Source organism: Cucurbita pepo, chromosome 20 (assembly GCF_057944985.1).
Source record: "Cucurbita pepo subsp. pepo isolate OVF chromosome 20, ASM5794498v1, whole genome shotgun sequence".
Classification (NCBI taxonomy): Eukaryota; Viridiplantae; Streptophyta; class Magnoliopsida; order Cucurbitales; family Cucurbitaceae; genus Cucurbita; species Cucurbita pepo.
The window spans coordinates 2695990-2717730 of record NC_141817.1 but is presented as its reverse complement, the minus strand read 5'-3'; the positions used below and the strand labels follow the sequence as shown (position 1 = coordinate 2717730).

General features: G+C 38.0%; 2 protein-coding genes across 2 annotated transcripts; both read right to left on the bottom strand.

Moving 5' to 3' along the window:
* Nucleotides 1-1031: 1031 nt before the first annotated feature.
* On the bottom strand, nucleotides 1032-17054 carry LOC111782930 (uncharacterized). Its single transcript, XM_023663781.2, has 10 exons — nucleotides 16343-17054; nucleotides 15437-16245; nucleotides 7060-7524; nucleotides 6654-6714; nucleotides 5360-5583; nucleotides 4581-4782; nucleotides 3957-4091; nucleotides 3775-3875; nucleotides 3587-3696; nucleotides 1032-1440 (listed from the first exon to the last, which is right to left on the bottom strand). The coding sequence occupies exons 1-10, from the start codon at nucleotides 16899-16901 to the stop codon at nucleotides 1365-1367; spliced, it is 2742 nt and encodes a 913-aa protein (XP_023519549.2). The 5' UTR covers nucleotides 16902-17054; the 3' UTR covers nucleotides 1032-1364.
* On the bottom strand, nucleotides 9402-12136 carry MEE62 (Leucine-rich repeat protein kinase family protein). The gene is made up of 2 exons (XM_023663779.2): nucleotides 10548-12136; nucleotides 9402-10350 (listed from the first exon to the last, which is right to left on the bottom strand). Exons 1-2 carry the CDS (start codon nucleotides 11950-11952, stop codon nucleotides 9731-9733), a joined length of 2025 nt encoding a protein of 674 aa, XP_023519547.2. The 5' UTR covers nucleotides 11953-12136; the 3' UTR covers nucleotides 9402-9730.
* Nucleotides 17055-21741: the final 4687 nt, after the last annotated feature.

Genomic DNA, 21741 nt, shown 5'->3' with positions numbered 1-21741 from the left:
TTAAAATATGGAAGAAGAAGAAGAAGAAGAAGAAGAAGAAGAAGAAGAAGAAGGAGAAGATTCCTTTTTGCCAATTCGCATCATAATTTTGTTCGTTCATATGAAGCTGTGGGTTAATTTAGAGGAAAAGGGAAACAAAGTTGTGGGTGTGGGGTCTCTGGTTTACTCTTTAGCGATTATTTAGGGAAAGAGGTAACTTTGGGCCAACATACATCGAGAGAAGAATTAAAGGGCGAGGCTGATGGTATTGACTTTAAAGTATTTGGTGATGTTTTGGTTTGGTAGTGTGCGTGTGAGAGAATGGCAGACACAGAGGTGAAGACAGCCGCTTGATTGTGGGGTTCATAATTGCTTGGAATTTTGGCTGTTTGCAGGGTTGAAGAAGATCGAGGGGCGTGGGGAAAAGGGCAGAAGCTGTAAGCCAAAAACGTCGCTGTCTCGAGGTGGCCAACCTATATAGAGAGGATCATTTGTCAATTTTTTCACTGACTTGATGCTTATCGGACATCAAATTTCTATGAATTTTCTACTCATAGGAGGGAGTCCACTGCAGTAAAAATTAGTGGGCAAAAAAGAATATTGAATTCAGATGGATCAAATCAAAGCTTGATATGGTAGACATGATATCCCCTCCATCTTCAAAGCCTACGGAAGTAGCAAGTAAATCACTTGATTGGTGTTTAAAGTAGAGATGCCCACACCGGCCGGGCAGGGGAAGAGAACAGGGCAGGATCGGAGCTGGGATTCTACTGAGAATTTGCAGGGATCCGGTTCCACTCATAATGTTACCTATTTACTATTCTTCTTTAAAAAATAGCTATAATCCTGGCCCGTTTATCCAACGGAAAAAAAAAGTATTTCTCACTCCCTCCCAACCCCATTCCTTGACTGAGACGGAGATAACCCCTCCCTGTTTGGGGCGGCGGGTCTTGCAAGGACCCCGGCAAATAAAATAGATATCGGGTCCCTGCAGTAAAATAAACTCTGTACTTTAAATACTTTAAAGTCTTAACCTGACTAAACTTAGAAAGTTGAGCAATAACAAAAGATCTCATTAATATTTACTATTCAATAGAGAGAGCAAATCTAAAGATAAGTTCCCATGTACTGGTGTATAGTCAGTTCGTGCTTCTCTGATGAAACTTACAAAAAAGGAGCCTCCTTCGTTCTGGTGTAATTTGCTTTCCCCCTGGCTATTTTTTACAGGTCGAGAAATTTAATGTACATGAGTTACAAGCAACATTTTCACGACATTTTCGTTCTGACCGTATACATGGTTGGTCACAGATAAAAAGCTAAAAGCCATTTCCCTTGCTTTTCAAAATGGTTCGATACTTACTACTATGGAACTGAATTCATCCCTCTTAGGATCTTCTATCCAACTTCCTCTCACTGGATCTTTGAGATCTTTTTTCTTCAGCCTCTCGCCGTCTTTGTTGGCTGTCAACAGGAATGATGTGTTAGGATCGCACAACAACGCACACTTGATCAAGATGAACACAAAGAACAAGGGAGAGAAAATTCAAGGAGGAATATTAGTTAAAGGTTTTATTGATGACTTCAAGTATGTACACAAAGAGAGAATACAAAGAATGAATAAAGTACGTCTTGAAAGCACGCCTAATGGGATATATATATAGTTTCAGTTTAACAAATTTAAACACCTATTAAATATAATCTACCAAATATCTCTACCACATTTTTTCGATATCTACCATTAATATCTCTGCCAGATCTTTACGAAATATCTACTATATATATCTCTACCAAATCTTTTATTATAAATGATCATCAGGTTCCATATCCAACAATTCTCCCATTTGGAAATTGATCCAGTCAACCAATAATTTCATTCTCAATTTCACCACACCATACCAATTGAGGCTTTGCACAATCTCAATGTTCCAACATCAACACATCTTGTCAACATGTTTGCTGAATTTTTTGCACCATCTATCTTCGACAAACACATCACCATTTTCCACTAACGTGCGAGTGAAATTGTATCGTCTTTTGTGTTTTGTATTTGAATGATAGACCGGATTCCTCACCATCCGTATGACATACTAACTATTTGTATAAAGAATCTTTTCATGCGGCTTATTGTCCAATTCTTCTATATAGTATGTCATCCATATCATCTCCTTTCCAACTTCAACTATTACCACATACTCAGTAGATGAAAGAGCAACACATTTTTGAAGCCTAAACATCCCATCATTCCTGGTTTGCTCCAACTGTAGGGCCTCATCAAAGGACTCTGGTTCCCCTTCATCTCATCGGTTAGCAACAGATAGTGTAATGAAGGTAGATACCTATCTAATACTCTGATAGCTCTGGATGATCTTTTCAACACCTGCTCAAGTGTCACTTGCTCCTCTGGTTCTTCAGCAATAGTCTCAGGAGTTCATTCAGTCACTTGCTTTACCTCTGTCCAAAAGTGACCTATTTCTCCACAACTCCAACACTTTACGTTTGGTTTGTTTGGAAATTTTCACAGTTCTTTAATTTTGATCGACCTTTGTTTGGGCCCTGTGATTACTTCTTCCCCTCTGGTCAACACTGAAAGCACCACCAGATGAATCCCCAATTTCTCGTTCGCACGACTCGAGTAAAGATGACAGCAAAATCAATGTTTTAATTTCATCTTCGAAATTAATCTCCACCGAACTCAATTAACTTACAATCACATTGAATTCGTTTATATGATCAGCAACATATCCACTTTCAGACATTTGTAAATTGAACAATCTTCGCATCAAATACACTTTGTTCATAGCCGATGGTTTTTCGTACATATTCGACAACACCTTCAATAGGTCTGATGTTGTCTTCTCCTTGATTATGTTGAGCGCCACATTTCTGGACAGCGTCAACCGAATTAATCCTAGGGCCTAACGATCCTTGAGCTTCCACTTCTCCGTGGTCATGGTATTTGGCTTTAGCCCAACAAGGGGTTCGTGAAGATCTTTCTGGTACGGATAATCTTTAATCTGCATCTTCCAGAAACCAAAATCGGATCCATTGAACTTCTCAATTGCAATCATTGAACTTCTCAATTGCAATCATTGAACTTTCCATCTTCACAAATCGTGGCGAATTTCACCTAGCTCTGATACCAGTTGTTAGGATCGTACACACTCGATCAAGATGAACAAAAAGAACAGGAGATCGAAAATTCAAGGAAGAATGTTGCTAAAGGTTTTATTGATGACTCCAGGTATGTACACCAAGAGAGAATACAGAGAATGAAGAAACTATGTTCCGGAAGCACTTCCTAATGGGGTATATATAGGTTTCAGTTTACTAAATATAGGTTTAACAGATTTAACCACCAAAATATAATCTACCAAATATATATCTAACAAATCTTTACGAAATATCTACTATATATATCTCTATAAAATCTTTTAATATAAATAGTCATCAAGGTCCATATCCCAACCTGATGCGGATCAATATTTAACTTTCAGATGCCACTAAAAGTTAAAGAGCTCTAATTGTTCCTATCCAAGGCAGTACATTATCTATGCTAATTAAAAAACCAAAATCAATGTAGTCATTGAGAAAGGGTAAACAAACTTACGCAAAAGCCATGTATCCAGAGCCAACATTAGCAGCAGATAGTAAAGTTGAATGAGCACTAGCTGCATCAGACCCACCAGAAATGACTGGATTTTTTCTATCGCCATCTACCTGAAATGTATTCAACAAATACTTAGCAATACAGTATAGATCACTGATACGCACGATTACACATTGGCAAATCGTCACCTTATCCCATTTTGATTTTTTGTTTTGTCTTCCATCTCTAGTAATGGCATCAGATGCATGAGCTCCAGAATGTAATCCATTACCAGCGACAGCTGAAACACCTGCAAAAGGAATCAACAGAAAAACGCTATAAGAAGAAAATACACCATCAGAAAGAGACTAAAGCACGATTGGTACAAAACCTGAAAAAGGTATATTTATTTTAGGAGCAGCCACAACTGTACCACCAGGTTGTGTTCCTCCAGAAACAAACTCCATCTTCGGACTTTTCTTCCTTTCCAGCTCCTTCCTCTCCATCTCACGTTTCATGTCAGCCTCTAGAACAAAATATGAAGCTTTGAAAATATTGTTTGAAATTAATAATAAGTGCATGTAAATAATACAATTGTTTGTACTTTGTAACATGTTCTCCAGTCTCCACCACATACTAAATTTGCGTCTTGCAAATGGGTAAAAGTAGAGTGTGCAGAGAATATAGATCAACGTAAAAAAAACACCGAGAGGAGAAAGAGAAATTCTGCCAATTTTGTGCAAATTTTAGTTCCTTGATAACCTCTCAATGTCAAAAGATCCTATCAGTCAGTTCATGACAGCAAAATCATCACAATATGACCGCCCGTATTTGTAATAACATCTTGAGTAATCTTTTCAAATTGTCAAGACAGCTGATTATGAATTTTATTTAAAAAAAACAAAACTGGTAATATTAAAACTAGTGTCATACACGGACCAAGAGCATGTGATGTTTTTTTATAAATGATAAGGAGAAATAACATGAGAGATATACAGAAGGAATTGTCAATGACCTATTTCAGTATAGTAGTCACTTTTATCATATCCATGAGGGTCAAACACATCCTTACTGAAGCAAGACCCAATCTGGTCAATATCTTGATACCTCACAGCGTGTAACAAGAAATCTGGATTCCGGTAGTCTTTCCTAATGCGTACTTCTGCATTGAAGCTTTTTCCAGCTTTCTTATACTCAAGAAACTTATTGATTTTCCTCTGCACATAAAGTTAAGGAAAGAAACAAGAACGTCAGGAGAATAAAAAATAATTAAGCCTTGAATTATTGAAGAAACTAGATGGATGTGGTTATCAATGACTAAAAGGTACTGTCTTCTTACTTAACAGTCCACAGGGGCTCCTTTTAACTGGTCCTTAAGGTAAGTCATACCCAAGTTGCTAGGAATTGAGAAACCAATTCATCCTGCAGAACTAAAATAATTTCATCGCACTAAGACCTTACACTTGCATAATTCCCCGTGCATCCACATTCTAAAATTTATGTCTATCAAGAGGGCCATACAACAAAAAACCAATCCCCATCAAGGTCAGAAACCAAGAAACACACTCGCCGACATAGAATACATTAGGCCCACCAACATGTAAGCATATCCTAACCCCATATCCTGCCAGTCACATTAGTAAACAACCCAAGCTACTCACTTGAGAAACTAAAAAGGATTAAATATATTTCATACATATTAACTGCTTTATGTTTCTTTTCAAAATCTAGATCAACAGTCACATACTATTTCCTCAGAACACAAGTAGCCAATATATCAGAAAGGAAACTAACTTGCAGATCCTCAGCGCATTTTTCCTTTGGCGGAGGAAGAAAATTGTCCAAGGGATCAATATCCTTTTTCGCTTCTTCAACAGTTTCCTCAACATTGTCAGTTTCAGATTCCAGTATCACATCATTCATTGAACCAGAATGTGGTGATTCAGAAATCTGAGGAGTGGCTAGATTGTTTGGTGTTGAGACCGTTACAGTTCCTGGAGATGTTCTATCAAAATCACCTGTACCATAAAAAATAAATAAAATAAAATAGCCGAAGAGGATGAAATAGGAGAAGTGATCATAAGCATCACAAGAAACTGCCACCTGAAGATAGTATTTCAAAGTTAACTCATCAAGTTCGTCGAACGTCTAAAAAGAAATCATCACAACATAAGCAATCTTGAGTCATGAAATATTTAACACAATAAAACACCAATGCCAATAAATAAGTTTGCCTTGTATATATAATTATGATACTGTATAAAAGGGCAAAAAAGTCCTACAATTTGCTAGACTTTCCAAGATATAGTAATTTTTCAGTATGCATGTTGTTGGGATTTAAGCATTTAACAACAAAATTGTTAGATCCCACATCGATCGGAGAGGGAAACGAGTGCCAGTGAAGACGCTGGACCCCGAAAAGGGGTGGATTGTGAGATCCCACATCGGTTGGGGAGGAGAGTAAAGCATTCTTTATAAGGGTGTGGAAACCTCCCCTAGCAGACGCATTTTAAAAACCTTGAGGGGAAGAACTCTTTATAAGGGGTGGATTGTGAGATCTCACATCGGTTGAGGAGGAGAACGAAGCACTCTTTATAAGGGTGTGGAAACCTTCCTTAGTAGACGCATTTTAAAAACCTTGAGGGGAAGCCCAAAGAGAACAATATATGCTAGCAATGGGCTTGGGCGGTTACAAAAATCACTTCTACTCTCTACCTCATGAGTTACATTATTAGATCCTCAATAGCCAACAACCTTAAACCCCACCCCTTGCCACTAATACTTCCAGTAAACAATTCAGATGTTATAAAACAAACCATTTTGCATTCCAACACGAGGCGAGGACCTAGAAAACCGATAATTTCATGATACCACTCACCAATCAAAGTTTAAGAACGGAGGAATAAATCCATATTTTCATAAGATAAGCAATTAAATAACATGGATTAATAGCGAAACGAGTAAGGAATCATAGGAGTAAAGAGTTCTCTCGAGCAGATGTGTATTAACTATGAGCTTGCAGCACTGATAAATCTTAAAAATGAGAAGAAGCAAAGTAACATTTCATAGCTAAAAGAACTATACAAACCATTAGTGCCTAAAAGCTCATCGCCAAATGTAACACGACCAGATTCTTCAATTTCTCCATCCTGAATGCAAGCAATAGGAACGAAACATTAGATACAACTTTCCACCAGCCACCATACAAATAAGATGAAAGTTACAACACATATTTCCATAGAAGATTTCTTTCAGATATGCCTGCTTAATTCTCCTAAAGCTGAACTAAACAAACATCTTCTTCAACACGTGGAACCGTCAATCGTTGTTCAACACTTTATTTGATTAATATATTTAATATCCCGTTGTAACTTTAGCCAACGACGGTTACAACCTTCGCGATGTCAACAATAAGAGGAATGTAAATGAAAAATTTCAAAGTTAAAAGTAGAGGCTTCCGTTTCTCACCAACCAAGTAGAGATGTTGTAAGTACCTCAGCCTCAGGAGACATTGCGGCTTCATCATTACCGTAATCAACTATCACAAGTGTCCCCCTTCTCCTACCAGAATTATCGAATTGACCAGCTTGTAATAGCATTGACGACGATGAAACCACAACCTGCGTCGGTTGCGGTGTGGATGACCCGAATTTGAGCTTAGCTGCAGTCGAATTTTCATCAGCAACCGGCAGCATCGAGTAATCAGCAGAATCACTGATAATCATTCTATCACTGTTCGCGACCGACTCTTCTTCTGCAACCCTAACTCCACCATAATCTTCTTCTCCTCCCTCTTCTTGCCTCTGCTGCTGCTGCATTTCACTGTCTTCTTCTTCTTCTTGGTCTTCAACGTCTTCCATCTCATCATCCTCGTCATTGTACATCGAGAGTAAAGCTATACCTTCAGATTCTTTCTTCTTCGATGCCATGAGAGCTTCGTTTCTCGACACCCAGAAGGAATTAATTCAACAACAAAGAAATAGGACTTCAGAAATCGGAAGATGGATCTCAAACGGATGCAGAAATCTTGGTATTTTGAATCAATGTCGATACTAGGGAGAAGGTTTTCAGTTTCCTGGGTGAGCAAATCCAGTGAAAACGAAAATGAAGAAATTTTGAAGAAAAAACAGCCGTCTTGTAGATGGTCCATTATCCATCGATTGGGGGCTTCAGCGGTTAGAAATATTTCGTTTAGGGAATATAGCATAAACGGGCCAAAAGCCTAGATACTAAGTTCTTGGGCTTAAACTGTAAAAGGCCCAATCAAATTGGACCGGATCACTCATACACCCCAGCACTAAATACGGGTTCTCCAAGAAGAAAACTCATAGACGAAGTAAAATGTATAAAATGGATTTTTTTTTTATAAAAAAAAATTTTAAAAAATGGAAATTTATGGTTATATGTTGCCTTTCTAAATATTTTAGGTGATAATCGAAAGAGTTCGTGAAATAAAATAATATATCATTTATAAATTTTTTTTTAAGGAAGATAGAAAATAAATCTAGTTAAATTTGTCGATGAACGTATAAAAAATGAAAGTGAAGATTGTTAGACGAACACGACTTTCTACAATTGTATGATATTGTCCACTTTGAACATAAGCTCTCATGGCTTTACTTTGAGCTTCCCCAAAAGGCCTCATACCAATGAATAGAGTATTCTTTGTTTATAAACACATGATCATTCCCTAAATTAGTCGATGTGGGACTTTCAGTATCTAACGGAGATGGTAAAAATGGAAAAGATACGGTAAACATAGGAAGATCCCTTACTTACTTTTTGACCAATTGATGAACTTCCTTTTTAACTTTTTTGCTTTGTCCTAAAAAAGTGACAGCTTTCAAGAGTTTACACTATTTGATTCATGAAAAATGCCTTCATAAGTATAGTAATAATAATTGAACTGTTTTTCTCAGAACTTTTTTAACCAAAGATATCAGTTTTTTTTTTTTTTTTTTTAATTCACACCTTTGATTTAGACTATATAATGTATATTACAGTGTTTGAAATAATCGGTGAAAATAATAGTTTTTAAATAAAATTAGTTTTTCTATAAGCGCTTATGAAAAAAATTAATAACTTAAAATGTGTTAATTAACATTGAATCATTCCTCCACTCGACATTAAAATTAAACGATAACGAAAAGTATAATATAAAGAAGAAAATGGGAATGGACGAGGCATGAAAGTGACACCAAGATGAACAGAGACGACAGAAGCTAGAAAACACAAGAAATGGTAACTTTCCAGAAAGATACGTGAACCCAAAGGAAGCTGCATAAACCGCAGTCCCAGCACGTAACTCTAACCAAGCCCACACATGCACATGCACATGCATATGCATATGCCTATGCTTATGCCTATGCATGCACCCCTCCCTTTATTTTATTTTATTCTACCCTCCTTTCCCTTTCACTATATGGAACCAAAAACAATCCATTCCCATATCAACTGCCTTATCTCCCCCTATTAACATGCCACGTTACCTCCACGTCACTATCTATATACACATTATTTAATATATACTTATGCCACGTCAATATAGTGACATTAATAATCAGCAATATAGAATTAAAAAAAAAAAAAAAGGTACTAGCACATTAATTTGTTATAAGAAACATTTAACGGAATAGTTTGATAAAGCATACACAAATCCATGATTCATAGCTAATGATCCAATTAAGTGACATTAATTGATTAAGCAATCAATTAGGAAGGATTGAAGTAGAGCATTTATACATTAGTATTATTATTAATCATCATTAAGGAAACCCATGCAAGAGAATAAAGCAAATGTGGCTTTGTCTGAGCACAGGAATAAAGCAAAAAGAAAAAGAAAAAGAAAAAAATATATATATATGAAGATGAGGGTTAAATAATAAAGTAATTGGATGATGGAAGAGACAAGCCATAAGTGGGATTCTTCTGCCTTCTCCTCTCTCATTTTTTAATGAACCCAAAAAATTTTAAAAAAGAAAAATAAAAAAGTTGTTAAAGCTGGTCAAGAGGCATCTCTGGTAAGGCAAGGCAAGGCAAGGCAAGGGACGGGAAGGGGCTAGGCCTTTTCCTTTTGGGCCACTCCGTTTCGTTTTCGTCGTGTAGTGGTACAGTTGGTAATTTACCGATGAGATGAGGGGTAATTGTGTCAGTTGAAAGTTCATTTCATGGATGTATGTCCTTGAGCAGCCCTAGGACCTGTTGCATTGTAGGCCTTTTCAACGCCGTCTCCGCCGTACACAGATACGCCACACGGAGGCTCTCCACCATCTCCGATTCCCCACTGCCAAGTCGCAATCGTGGATCTATCGCCTCTAAACCTTTTCCTTCTCTCACCATCCTTCTCACTCCCACCACCGTGTTAGCACTGCCGGGCATCCCCGTCAAAAGCTCCATCAATACCACTCCGAAACAGTACACGTCTTTCTCCACGCCCTCGCTGTTTTCCCCGCCGGCATCTCGCAATCCAAACCCTCCAATTCGAGCCTCGAAGTCATCCGCTAGGAAAATATTGGACGTCACCAAATGCCCGTGGATAATCGGTTTCGATCCCGCGTGGTGGAGATACGCCAATCCACGCGCAATCCCCACGGCGATACGGTGGCGCGTCAACCAACCCAACTTCTCTGGTAACGACAAATGGGACCCATTCATTGGATTGCTGCTGATCTCCCACGTGTCGGTGCTCCAGTCTTCCACGTTGGGCTGGCCGGTTGGGAGTTCGTGAAGCCACCGGTGGAGGTCACCGTTGGACATGAACTCGTACAACACCAATTTCTCTTGACCTAAAATGGAAGAAAAGGACATAAATTAACTGAACCATTAATTAGATTTCGACAGTTTTTACGTTGTACGCGGAAGTCAATCAGTCATCTGAAAACGACGGCGCTTAAATTTACAGAAAGAAACAGAGCCGAATTAATTGAATGCTCAGAGAGGTCAAACAATCCAAAACAATAGATAGAGACAACAAAAAATTTACCAGCAATACAGTAACCAAAGAGCGGTAACAAATTTGAATGCTTGAGTGCGGCAAGCTCCTGGAACATGGCTACAGCCTCATCACGAGCAACGGATCGAGCGGATTCAAGAACCTTGATCGCCACGTGGATATCTCCGGGAAGGACAGCTCGGTACTCAGGCCCACACCTGCCTTCTGCCAGAAGGGACTCTTTGCCGAAATGCGACGTGGCAGCAATCAGATCCTTGAAGGTGAGGTTAATCAACGGCTTCTCGAACATCACCACTGGAGCCGAAGATGGTTCCTTGATGTCCGCTATCCAGGAGGATCCTGACTCGGTCTCGAAGGCGAACGGTCCAGATTTGTCCATCTTCAACTGGACTTGGGCGGGCGTGGAGATTGCCCAGTTGATTTTTTGTCTCATCATTCTCTTTCGTCTCCATATCACTAAAACAGCCGTCGCTAAAAACAAACATACTGCACCAGACGACACGGCAAGAATCAGCGGCTTCGTTTTCGATTTGGGTTTGGCCTTTTTCGCCGGCTCTTTTTTGGGTACGTGTGATTGGATGGTATTGTTATGATGAGGATTTGGGGCGCCTCTGGTTTTCATTTGAACTAAAGTAATCCCAGTTTGAACAAACGCTGATTCCCCAAATTTCTCGTAATTCTCTGACCCAATCACTCCCTCAAACTTGTTTATTGAAACATTCAAGAACTTCAATCCATTAAGCGGAGGGAAATCCGACGGAAAATTACCCGTCATGGAGTTACCCGACACGTCTAAATACTCGAGCGAATTAAGAACAGAGATAGGCTTCAAACTCCCAGAAATGTTACACCACGAAACAACCAAGTGTTTCAGATTAGAAAGCTTCTCCAACCCAGATGGAAGATTCCGCAGATTATTCCGCGAGAGGTCCAAAACTTGCAGCCGCGAAAACCCAGAGATACGAACAGAATTAGAGAATCTATTAAAAGAAAGATTAAGAACCCGAATCGAAGAAGAAGGAAAAACACGTCTGTAATCGAAAATTTCAAACCCAACAGCTCCTCCAAATCGATTACGGGAAAGATCGACATGAACCAAAGTGGGTAATCCCCAGAGCCAATTCGGAACAGAGCCTTCCAGCGAGTTTCTGGAAAGATCGATGGAGCGTAAGTGCGTCAAATTTCTTAGAAATCTCCAAGAAACAATTCCGGTAAGATTCTTGGAAGGGAGGCTAATTTCTTGAACGGAGCAGTGAACCATAATCCAGGAGATATTGAAGCCGGAAACGGTGTTGAAAGCCTTGGAAACAAATAGCCTGTCTGTACTGTTGCAGGCAGAGTCCGCAAAAGAAAACAGAAGCGCCATGAGAATCAGAATCCTGCAAAAACAAAAAGCAGCCATTTTTCTTTCTCCGATTAAGCTCTCGCGATTCATAAATTAGACGAAGAAGTGGAAAGCTGCATATTTTTTTTTTTTAATGGGAGTGAAGTGGGAGTTAGAAGTGAGGGCGAAGGCGAGCAATTTGGGAATAAATAAAGTATATAGTATAATATAATGTCGGGTGTTGGAAAATGGTGGGGGGAGGGTTTTATATTAATCAATCTTTTCGAAAAATAAAAAAGAAATATATTTAGAAAATAGAATTGGGTTATGTTCTTCAATGGATAGGGGACCAGTTCGCGTCATTAATAGCCCTTAAGATAAGTCACGTCACATGTGAAAACTAGTTTATTTGTGTTATTTAATAATAATATGAATATAAATTAATAAAATAATATATAGAAGAATTTGAAAAATATATATTTAAATGAAATTGAAATGGATGGTAATGATGTCATAACAGTCAACGAGGGAAGTCTGACTCAATGGTGAGTATCACGGTAACCGCAGCGCAGAACACGGGACAGGTATGCCATGATTTACATCGAAATGCCACTCCAATATATATTTATTTATATTTTTTTAATTTTTTTTAAAATTTGTAATTGTATTGTATTCCACAATTTCAAACAAATAAATCCACTTTTTATTTTCAATTATACATTTCAAAAATATAATAAAATATATATTTTTTAAATTACATGTTGAAATAATAATTTGATTTGGCATCTTAGGTTGACGAAGTCGTGATGGACGACTTGTCTTGTGGGGTCCAGATGAATGGAAATCAAGAATTTATGATAAAAAATGTAAAAAGAAAAAAAAAAATATATATTATTGTAATTTATAAAAGACCAAAATAAAAAGAAAAGGGGGAAGTCAAGAGCGTAAGCTGTGAAGGCTAAATGAGCTCCGCGTATTCTCCATCAATACCAAATTTCTTCCCACTGTTTTAGATTTAATAATTTTTAAATTTTTTATTTAAAAAAAAAAAAAAAAAAGTTTGCTTCCACGTATTAACAATAGATTATGATGGTCTTCCTTTCATATTCTTATTTTCTTTGCAATTTAGAACAATCCATGGGTTATCTTTTTTTTAATTTTATTTATTTTTTAAAGTTTACCAAATAATTGATAAGAATTTAAGTATTTAAATCTCACAAAAGAAATAAATATTTTATCCGTACGATAATTGTCAATAGTGATGAACATATAATGGTAAATGTTTTTGTTACTCAAGTGATAAATATCGTAAATCACATGAAAGAGCAGAGTTGTGTTAAATTAAGGCTTATGTTGTAGACTCTCCACAATGGTATGATATTGTCCACTTTGAGCATAAGCTCTCGTTTCCAAAAGGCCTCATCCAATGGAGTTAGTATTCCTCACTTATAAACCCATGATCATGCCCTAAATTAGTCGATGTGGGACTTCCATCATCCAATAATGACAACTGGCGAACATTAGGGTGTGTTAGTAAAACGTAATAGAATATATATGTAAGTATAAAATGAATGAAAAGAAAGAAGAATATGATTTGAGCCATAGGGTCCAAACAGAAACCAAGATTGGTATAATCTAATATTGAAGGGAGTTGATTAGATAGATGGGTCACATGGGGACCCAAACCAACCTAATATCTGAATCCCAATCCACTTTATTTCAAATGGACAAATTCCAATGGGTTTGGAAGTTGGCGAAGCAGCAGCCTATTCTTGTAACGAGGCATTAAAAAGTGGTGGATTTTCACCTGCTCTCTCACGTGACATATTTGGCTTCTTTATTTGCCATTTTCTTCTATCCATTTACGGCCGTTCGGGGATTCCCACGTACTTCCAAATCAAAGTTCCAACTCAATTACACCCTCACTCCTCCCCTCTCCATAAAAAAAGTTTACATTTTTATCATGTTTTAACATCTTTATGTGTGCAATCTTATGACTTTTGCTCTTGTCTCCACACCTACGCAACTCTTCCTTCTTGGTGTCATCCTTGTTTTGTAATGTAATAAACCATCTTTTGCTCCAATAGGTTTCTCGGATTCAAATTCACCCATCCATTCGTGTATATAGATTGGATTGGTGACATGATATGATTTACTTACTGTTCAGGTTGGATTCAGCTTGGGTTGTTGAATGATGAAAGTCCCACATCGGATGTGCTAATTTAGGGAATGATCATGGGTATAAACAAAATAATACTATATTCATTTGTATGAGGCCTTTTGAGAAAGCACAAAGCAAAAGCCATGAGAGCTTATGCTCAAAGTGGACAATATCATACTATTGTGGAGAGTCGTGTTCGTCTAACATGGTATAAGAGTCATGCCCTAAACTTAGTCGTGCCAATAGATTGGTAAATCCTCAAATGTTGAACAAATGACTTCAAAAGAAAAGGAGTCAAGCCTCCTCGAAAGCATAGTAAAAAATGACTAAGACTCAAAGAAGTTGAGGGGAGGTGTACATCGGCTAAAATTTAGGCCTTTTGAAAGGACTCAAAGAAGTTGAAGGGAGGTGTACATCCGCTAAAATTTAGGCCTAGTCCATCCCATATTTAGTAGTAAAAAATGACTAAGACTACAATGAAGTTGAGGGGAGGTGTACATTGGCTAATTTAGGCATTTTGAGCCCTTTTGAGAAAGTACAGAGCAAAGCCACGAGAGAGCTTATACTCAAAGTGGACAATAACATACTATTGTGGCGAATCGTGTTCGTCTAACAGATATGATTTACTTACTGTTCAGGTTGGATTCGACTTGGGTTGTTGGGTAATTTATTTTTTTTATTATTAAAATTTTGTTTATTTATTCACATAGGCACATTACATTAATAACTAAAATATCAAATATTTTTAAATATTCATACCAATAAATTTTTTTAAAAAAAAAAAAAAAAAAAAAAATCCAACCCCACCCATCGAATTGAATTTGAGATTTCCCTCTCGCCAAGCAAGTGGTCAAACCTAAAAACACGTGCAAGAGAAATGGGCCATCAAGCCCAACAAGTTGGTGGACCGAAACACAATCAAGCCCAATAATATCTGGCTTCAAAATCCGGCCCATTTTCCCCACGTTGTCAAGTGATTCAATTAGTTTTTCTTTTTTAAATTTGTCCGCCCGACATGCCTCTGTCCTCCAGCCTTAAGTTTCACAACACCAACAAATAATTGAATGATTAAGCATTTTAAAGAAATGATATCATTAATGACATTTGGAGATGATTTAGGACATGGGTTATTCGTGTAAACAGACATGGACATGATAGCGCAAGAACAACAACAAACAACTTCTAAATTCTGTGTGTCTTTCTTTCCTTCTTTGCTTTGAAAACAGCCACTGCCTCGGTCGCTGGATTTATATTCCAAGGCGTACGAGGAAGTTGAACAAGACAAGGAAGAGCTTAATGAGCTCAGAAGGATTACACATTCAAGAAAACGTAGAGATAAGATAAGATTAAGAAGAGCAGCGGCCTTCTTCTTCTTTTTCTTTCTAATATTAATTTCTAGAAGACAGAACTTAAGCACCTGCCTAAACATCATTATGTGGTTGGTTGTTCATTTCCTTCCCAAGTCCACACAATGTCCTTAAGGCAAGGCCTCATGTCTTTGTCGTAAAATTTCCTGTATTCCAATGTGTCCCCTGCTGTTTTTGTCACCTCCACCACAAAAAACGAAGGCGTCACTTCAAATATCTCTGCGTCTATAGCCAATTGTCCTTTCCTCCCCTGTTTGCTCCCCTGCAGTTTCACTAACCCATCTTTCTTCATCACCTTGAACCTTTCCATTTCTGCTATCTCTTCAAACTTCGACACGATCGCCGACTCTGGCTTCGTTGTCGTGAAACGTGACTGCGGCCTCTCATTCACGTCGCTCTCGAACAGACCCGACAGATCAAAACCTGGCGACAGAGATATGATGTCGAATGCATTGAAGGAATGGTTTCTCCTTGGGGTTCTGCCTGCTGGTGGTGTTCCACTCTCGTTGCTTGTACTAACAGAGCCTTCCTCCGAGCTGCTGTCGTCGAAATCGATCTGGACGTCGCTCACACCCGACATGTTTCGATTAATTTGAAGCGGCTTTGGAGTTGCTACATTTGCGCTGAAACCCTTTTTGAACCATGAATTTTCCATTAGTTTGGCCATTTTTATTCTGGTTTGTGGATTTGGGTCTAGGATTCTTGAGAGCAGCTTGCGAACTTCTGGGGGAAACCAGTGAGGGCATTTGAATTCTCCTCTCGAGATTTTTCTGTACATTTCCATTAGATTTGGGTCGTGGAAAGGGAGATAACCCGCCAGAAGAACAAACAGGACAACCCCAGATGACCAAATGTCAGCTTTAGCTCCATCATAACCTTTTTAGCAATAATTAAACGCAACAAGAACACAAATCAATACAGGGCATGATCAGTTGTTGTAATTTGAAATTGAATCAACAAACAAAAATGAAACCTTTCTTGTTGATGACTTCAGGGGCGACATAGGCAGGAGTGCCGCAAGTGGTATGAAGAAGCCCATCTTGCCGCCTAGACTCAGCCAAAGCACTCAACCCAAAATCAGAAATCTTGAGATTCCCAAACTCATCAAGGAGGAGATTTTCAGGCTTGATATCTCTATGGTAGACGCCACGGCTATGGCAATAATCAACAGCGCCAATGAGCTGCTGAAAGTACTTACGAGCAGCGTCTTCCTTGAGCTTGCCTTCAGCCACCTTATCAAAAAGCTCCCCACCTTTGACATACTCCATGGCAAAATAGATCTTGGTCCGGCTAGCCATGACCTCGTAAAGCTGCACTACATTGGGATGGCGGACAAGGCGCATCACAGAGATTTCCCTCTTGATTTGGTCGATCAACCCAACACGCATCACTTTCTCTTTATTAATGACCTTGATGGCCACGCTCTGGCCTGACTTAAGGTTACGAGCATGGTAGACTTTGGCAAAAGTGCCCTGCCCAAGCATCCTCCCAAGCTCGTACCTTTGCATTAAAATGGAACTCTTCTTCTCCATTTCTTTGGATGGGGAGAAGAACAGAGAGACAGAGAGACAGAGAGAGACAGAGAGAGACAGAGAGAGACAGAGACAGGGATTGAAGAGAGAAACTCAACCTTGCCTAAAGGAGGCAGGGTTGAAGGATCTGTGGTGAGAAAGTGAGAAAAAGGGAAGAATTGTACGAGAAGTATTTGGAATGCGAAAGAGGAAGGTTTTGGAGTTCGGTTGTGGCTGAGAATTGTGATGGGTAACAGAAATACCGGAAGCTGACCGTCTAAATTTAGGATGGCCTAAAATTGGCATTCCAAATGATGGGTATCAAATCTATAACTTTGGAGTATACAAAGAATGGCCTTTGGGGGCCAAATTTAATCTATAACTTTGGAGTATACAAAGAATGGCCTTTGGGGGCCAAATTTAGACAAGTGGCCAACGCATATACATATGCTCCCTCTGGGATGTAGTTTATGGTTACCTGTTGGTGTAAGATATGCATATACAAATTGAGTAAGATATCCCAAATCAACGGTTGGGTTCGTTACTCGCTCGTGATCTATTTTGAATTAAAATCGTCTAGTTTGAATTTAACCGTCACAAAGAGACCATCATCTAGGTCAAATCAAACCTGGATTCCCCTGTTTAGTGACTAATTATAACCATCATGTTTAGTGGTAGAGATATTTATTGGGCTGCAAGATTTGTTTAACTTAAAAAAAGATTTAAGTATGAGTTTTATGTTGTTTACCATTTGTAAACTATATTCTCAAAAATAAAAAAAATTAAATGATTATTATTAAAAAAATTAAATTAATAGATTTGTTGCAGTGTTCTAGAATTTTCTTATTTAATATTCTATAAAATAGTTCTGAAAATTAAATTTTAAGGTTTATGCAGGAGTAGTCTAGGTTCAAGTTTTGATTGATTTTGAAGAAAATATAAATAAGCAACCTGAAAAGATAAATTTAAATATAAAGTATTGGATGAAAATATAATTATTTAATATAATTTAAAGCATAGAAATTGGAATTAAATTTAGAAGGTAGACGAAGGATGATCCCTCTGACACACAGAGTATGCGACTTGATTTCGAGGACACAACCACATCAAAAGTTTCATCAAAATGTATTTACAAAATTTAACAACTTGGAGACTATATGGATAAAATTAAATTCCACCAAAAAATTAAAATTACAACACAAAAACTATATAAATATTTTGAACGTCATCATACATTAGTGAGATGATGTAAGCATTTGCCACGTGACATATGTAGATTGATCTTTTAAGAGGTGAATTTTATAAATTTACACTATGTCAACGACTTTAATTACATCATATCTGGTTAAGAACCAGATACAATGGTATGTTATTGTCTATTTTATGAATAAATTTTTATGGTTTTTCCAAAAAGTCTCACACCGTTAAGATAAGATAGTATTCTTTATTTATAAAGTTATGATCTTCCCCTTAATTAGCTCCTAACCATCATCTCATGTCTCACACCAATAGAGATATATATTTCTGGCTTATAAATCCATGTTCTTCCCCTCAATTAATCGACGACGTGGGACTCCTCTCTTACCCATTCTCTCATGTGTCATACCAATGGAGATATACGTCCAATGTAAAACTCTTCTCCTATGCTGAGGACTGTTGAGAGGGAGTTGAACGTTGGCATTATTAGAGAATGATCGTGAGTTTATAATCAAGAAATACATCTCTATTGGTATTAGATTTTTGGGAAGCCTAAAACAAAGTCACAAGAGCTTATACTCAAGGAAATTTAAATAAATTTAAATAAGTTCAGGTTTAGGGTCTAGAAATAAAGTGAAAGGTCAAATAATTTGGGTGAAAAATATAAATGGATGCATAGGGAACAAACTCAAAGTCACGTTCATGGAACATGCGGGATGACAAGTTGATGGGAGAAAAAAACAGCGGCGCACGTGCCACATGCGTGTCTTTGTTGCATTATGCAGAACATGATAAGCGTCAAAACTCCTCCGTACAAACTTCCCCTCCCTTCAATTTGACACCATTTCTATTCAACTCCACAAATCACCTTTGAACCATTTCAAACAAACCGTTGAAATTAGTTTTCACTCTTAGAAACAACCTCGAATACACGTTCTAAATCAACTGAATTTTATTTAACAAACTTCTCTCGAACCAACAAAGAGCTCCCTTCAAACCAACAAATGGTACTAATGAGCTTCTTTGGAACTAGTTAAGTGTTAGATATGTGAAAGAAAAAGAAAGAGAAGATAAAAAGAAAAAGGGGTAAAGTCCAAAATCCAAATACCGAAGAAGGGAGGTCTGACTTTTCCTGGGTGTCCTCCCAAACTCAGAGAACCAGAGATCGAGAAATGAACTCTTCTGTCTTTTTCCTCTTCGGTTAATTATTTTATTGTAATCCATTCAAAACATAGATAGCCACAAAGGGGGATTCCTTGCCTTCGCATCATAATATCCTCCACTTGAGTATGGGGATGGATAGATATGTTGAGATATGATTCAAAGTATTCAAAATGAAGATATGATTTGAAGTAGTTGAGATATGATTCAAATATTCAAACTACCAAGATTTTAGAAGATTGTTAGTAGATTTGAATTTATCTAGATTTGCATGATTTACTATTTCTGGTTCAGTGTATTAGCTATAAATACTGGAATTGTGTAACCCTCTAAGCATCAAGTCAGTAGACATTAATAAAGCACTGCAGCTTCTATCTATTTTATCTATTCCTATCTCTTTCACTATCCCTCTTTCCAACAATTTTGGTATCAGAGCCAAGTTCGTTCGACACGAGGGCGAGTGATTATTTTCTTTCACAAAACAAAAATGGCAGTAGCTGGTTTTTCTTCCTCTGCACCGTTGTTACCAATCTTTAATGGTGAGAAATATGAGTGGTGGAGCATCAAGATGAAGACCTTGCTCAGATCGCAGGAGCTATGGGACTTGGTGGAGCACGGGTTTGTTGATCTATTAGAACCCACAATAGAAGAAAAGGAGAGACTAAGAGAAACCAAGAAAAACGATGCCAAGGCTCTATTCATTATTCAGCAAGCAGTTCATGAGATTATCTTTTCACGAATTGCAGCAGCAACCACATCAAAGCAAGCATGGTCAATTCTACAGAAAGAGTTTCAGGGAGATTCAAAAGTCATAATAGTGAAATTGCAATCTCTAAGACGTGATTTTGAAACTCTGCTCATGACGAATGGCGAATCAATTGCTGATTTTTTGTCCAGAACAATGACAATAGTCAGTCAGATGCGCACCTATGGAGAGAAAATTTCAGACGAAACAATTGTTGCAAAGGTGTTGAGAAGCTTAACTCCAAAGTTTGACCATGTGGTGGCTGCCATAGAAGAAGCTAAGGATCTATCCATACTCTCCGTTGATGAACTGCTGGGCTCACTTCAGGCTCATGAGGCAAGAATCAATAGAGCATCAGAAAGGAACGAAGAAAAGGCACTACAAGTGAAGGAGACAACCAACAACGAAAACAATGAAAGAGAAAATATTCATTTAGCAGGTAGAAGTCGTGGAAGAGGAGGATTTCGCAGCTTCCATGGTGGTCGTGATAACAGGGGTAGATGGAGAAGTGATGGACAGAGACAATTCAATGAACAAAGGAATGTCATACAATGTTACCATTGTAGAAGGTATGGGCACACAAAATCTGATTGTTGGTATAAAAATCAACGAATGAATTTTGCAGCAGAGAATGAAGAAGAAGAAGAAAAGTTGTTTGTGGCGTGCATGGATACTAATCCGAAAAAAGGTGACTTATGGTTTGTTGATAGCGGATGCTCGAACCATATGACAGGCACAAAATCCTTATTCAAAGAGCTTGATGAGACGCAAAAGATTAAGGTGCAACTTGGAAATACAAAACAGATGCAAGTTGAAGGAAAAGGTACGGTAAATGTCAAAACCAGTCACGGTAAGATAAAACAATTAGATAATGTTCAATTTGTACCTGATTTAGGGTACAATTTATTGAGTGTTGGGCAATTGATGACCAGAGGGTATTCTGTTCTATTTGATGACAACACTTGTGTCATTACGCATAAGAAATCAGGCCATAAAGTTCAAATTGACATGACTTCAAATAAGATGTTTCCACTTGATATTTCTAACATGGAGGATTTTGCTCTTACTGCTAGCACGAAAGATGACTCAACATTATGGCATCTCAGATATGGACATCTTCATATGAACGGCCTGAAAATACTCAGGGATAAAGGTATGGTTTTCGGATTACCAAGAATTGACTCAACTAATTTATGTGAAGGATGCATTTATGGCAAGCAGACTAGGAAGTCCTTTCCTGTTGGAAAAGCTAAAAGAGCTTCACATTATCTAGAACTAATTCATGCTGATTTACGTGGGCCAATGCAAACGAAGTCCTTGGGTGGAAGTATATACTTTTTACTATTCGTTGATGACTATAGTCGCATGAGCTGGGTTTACTTCCTACAGCATAAGTCAGAAACTTTTCAGAAGTTCCAGATTTTTAAAGCTATGGTAGAGAACCAAAGTGGCTGTCACATTAAAGTTCTTCGCACAGACAGAGGTGGCGAGTTCATATCTAAAGATTTCAATCTCTTTTGTGAAGAAGAGGGCATCCAAAGAGAATTAACAGCTCCCTACACTCCAGAACAGAATGGAATCGCTGAACGAAAAAATCGAACTATTGTGGAGATGGCAAGAAGTATGTTACAAGCAAGGAGACTTCCAAACCAATTTTGGGCCGAAGCCGTAGCAACATCTGTTTATCTATTAAACATCTCACCAACAAAGGCGGTTATGAATCGAACTCCTCATGAAGCATGGCATGGAAGGAAACCA

What these genes read in the sequence shown, in the direction of transcription:
- LOC111782930 (XM_023663781.2), bottom strand. Translation starts at nt 16,901, where the DNA reads ATGGAGAAGAAGAGTTCCATTTTAATGCAAAGGTACGAGCTTGGGAGG. An exon ending in AATGCGCTGAGGATCTGCAA is followed by an intron (nt 4,783 to 5,359) that starts GTTAGTTTCCTT and finishes CTTTATGTGCAG; the next exon opens with AGGAAAATCAATAAGTTTCT. An exon ending in TCTGGATACATGGCTTTTGC is followed by an intron (nt 1,441 to 3,586) that starts GTAAGTTTGTTT and finishes TCCTGTTGACAG; the next exon opens with CCAACAAAGACGGCGAGAGG.
- MEE62 (XM_023663779.2), bottom strand. Translation starts at nt 11,952, where the DNA reads ATGAATCGCGAGAGCTTAATCGGAGAAAGAAAAATGGCTGCTTTTTGT. An exon ending in CTTTGGTTACTGTATTGCTG is followed by an intron (nt 10,351 to 10,547) that starts GTAAATTTTTTG and finishes CTTCCATTTTAG; the next exon opens with GTCAAGAGAAATTGGTGTTG.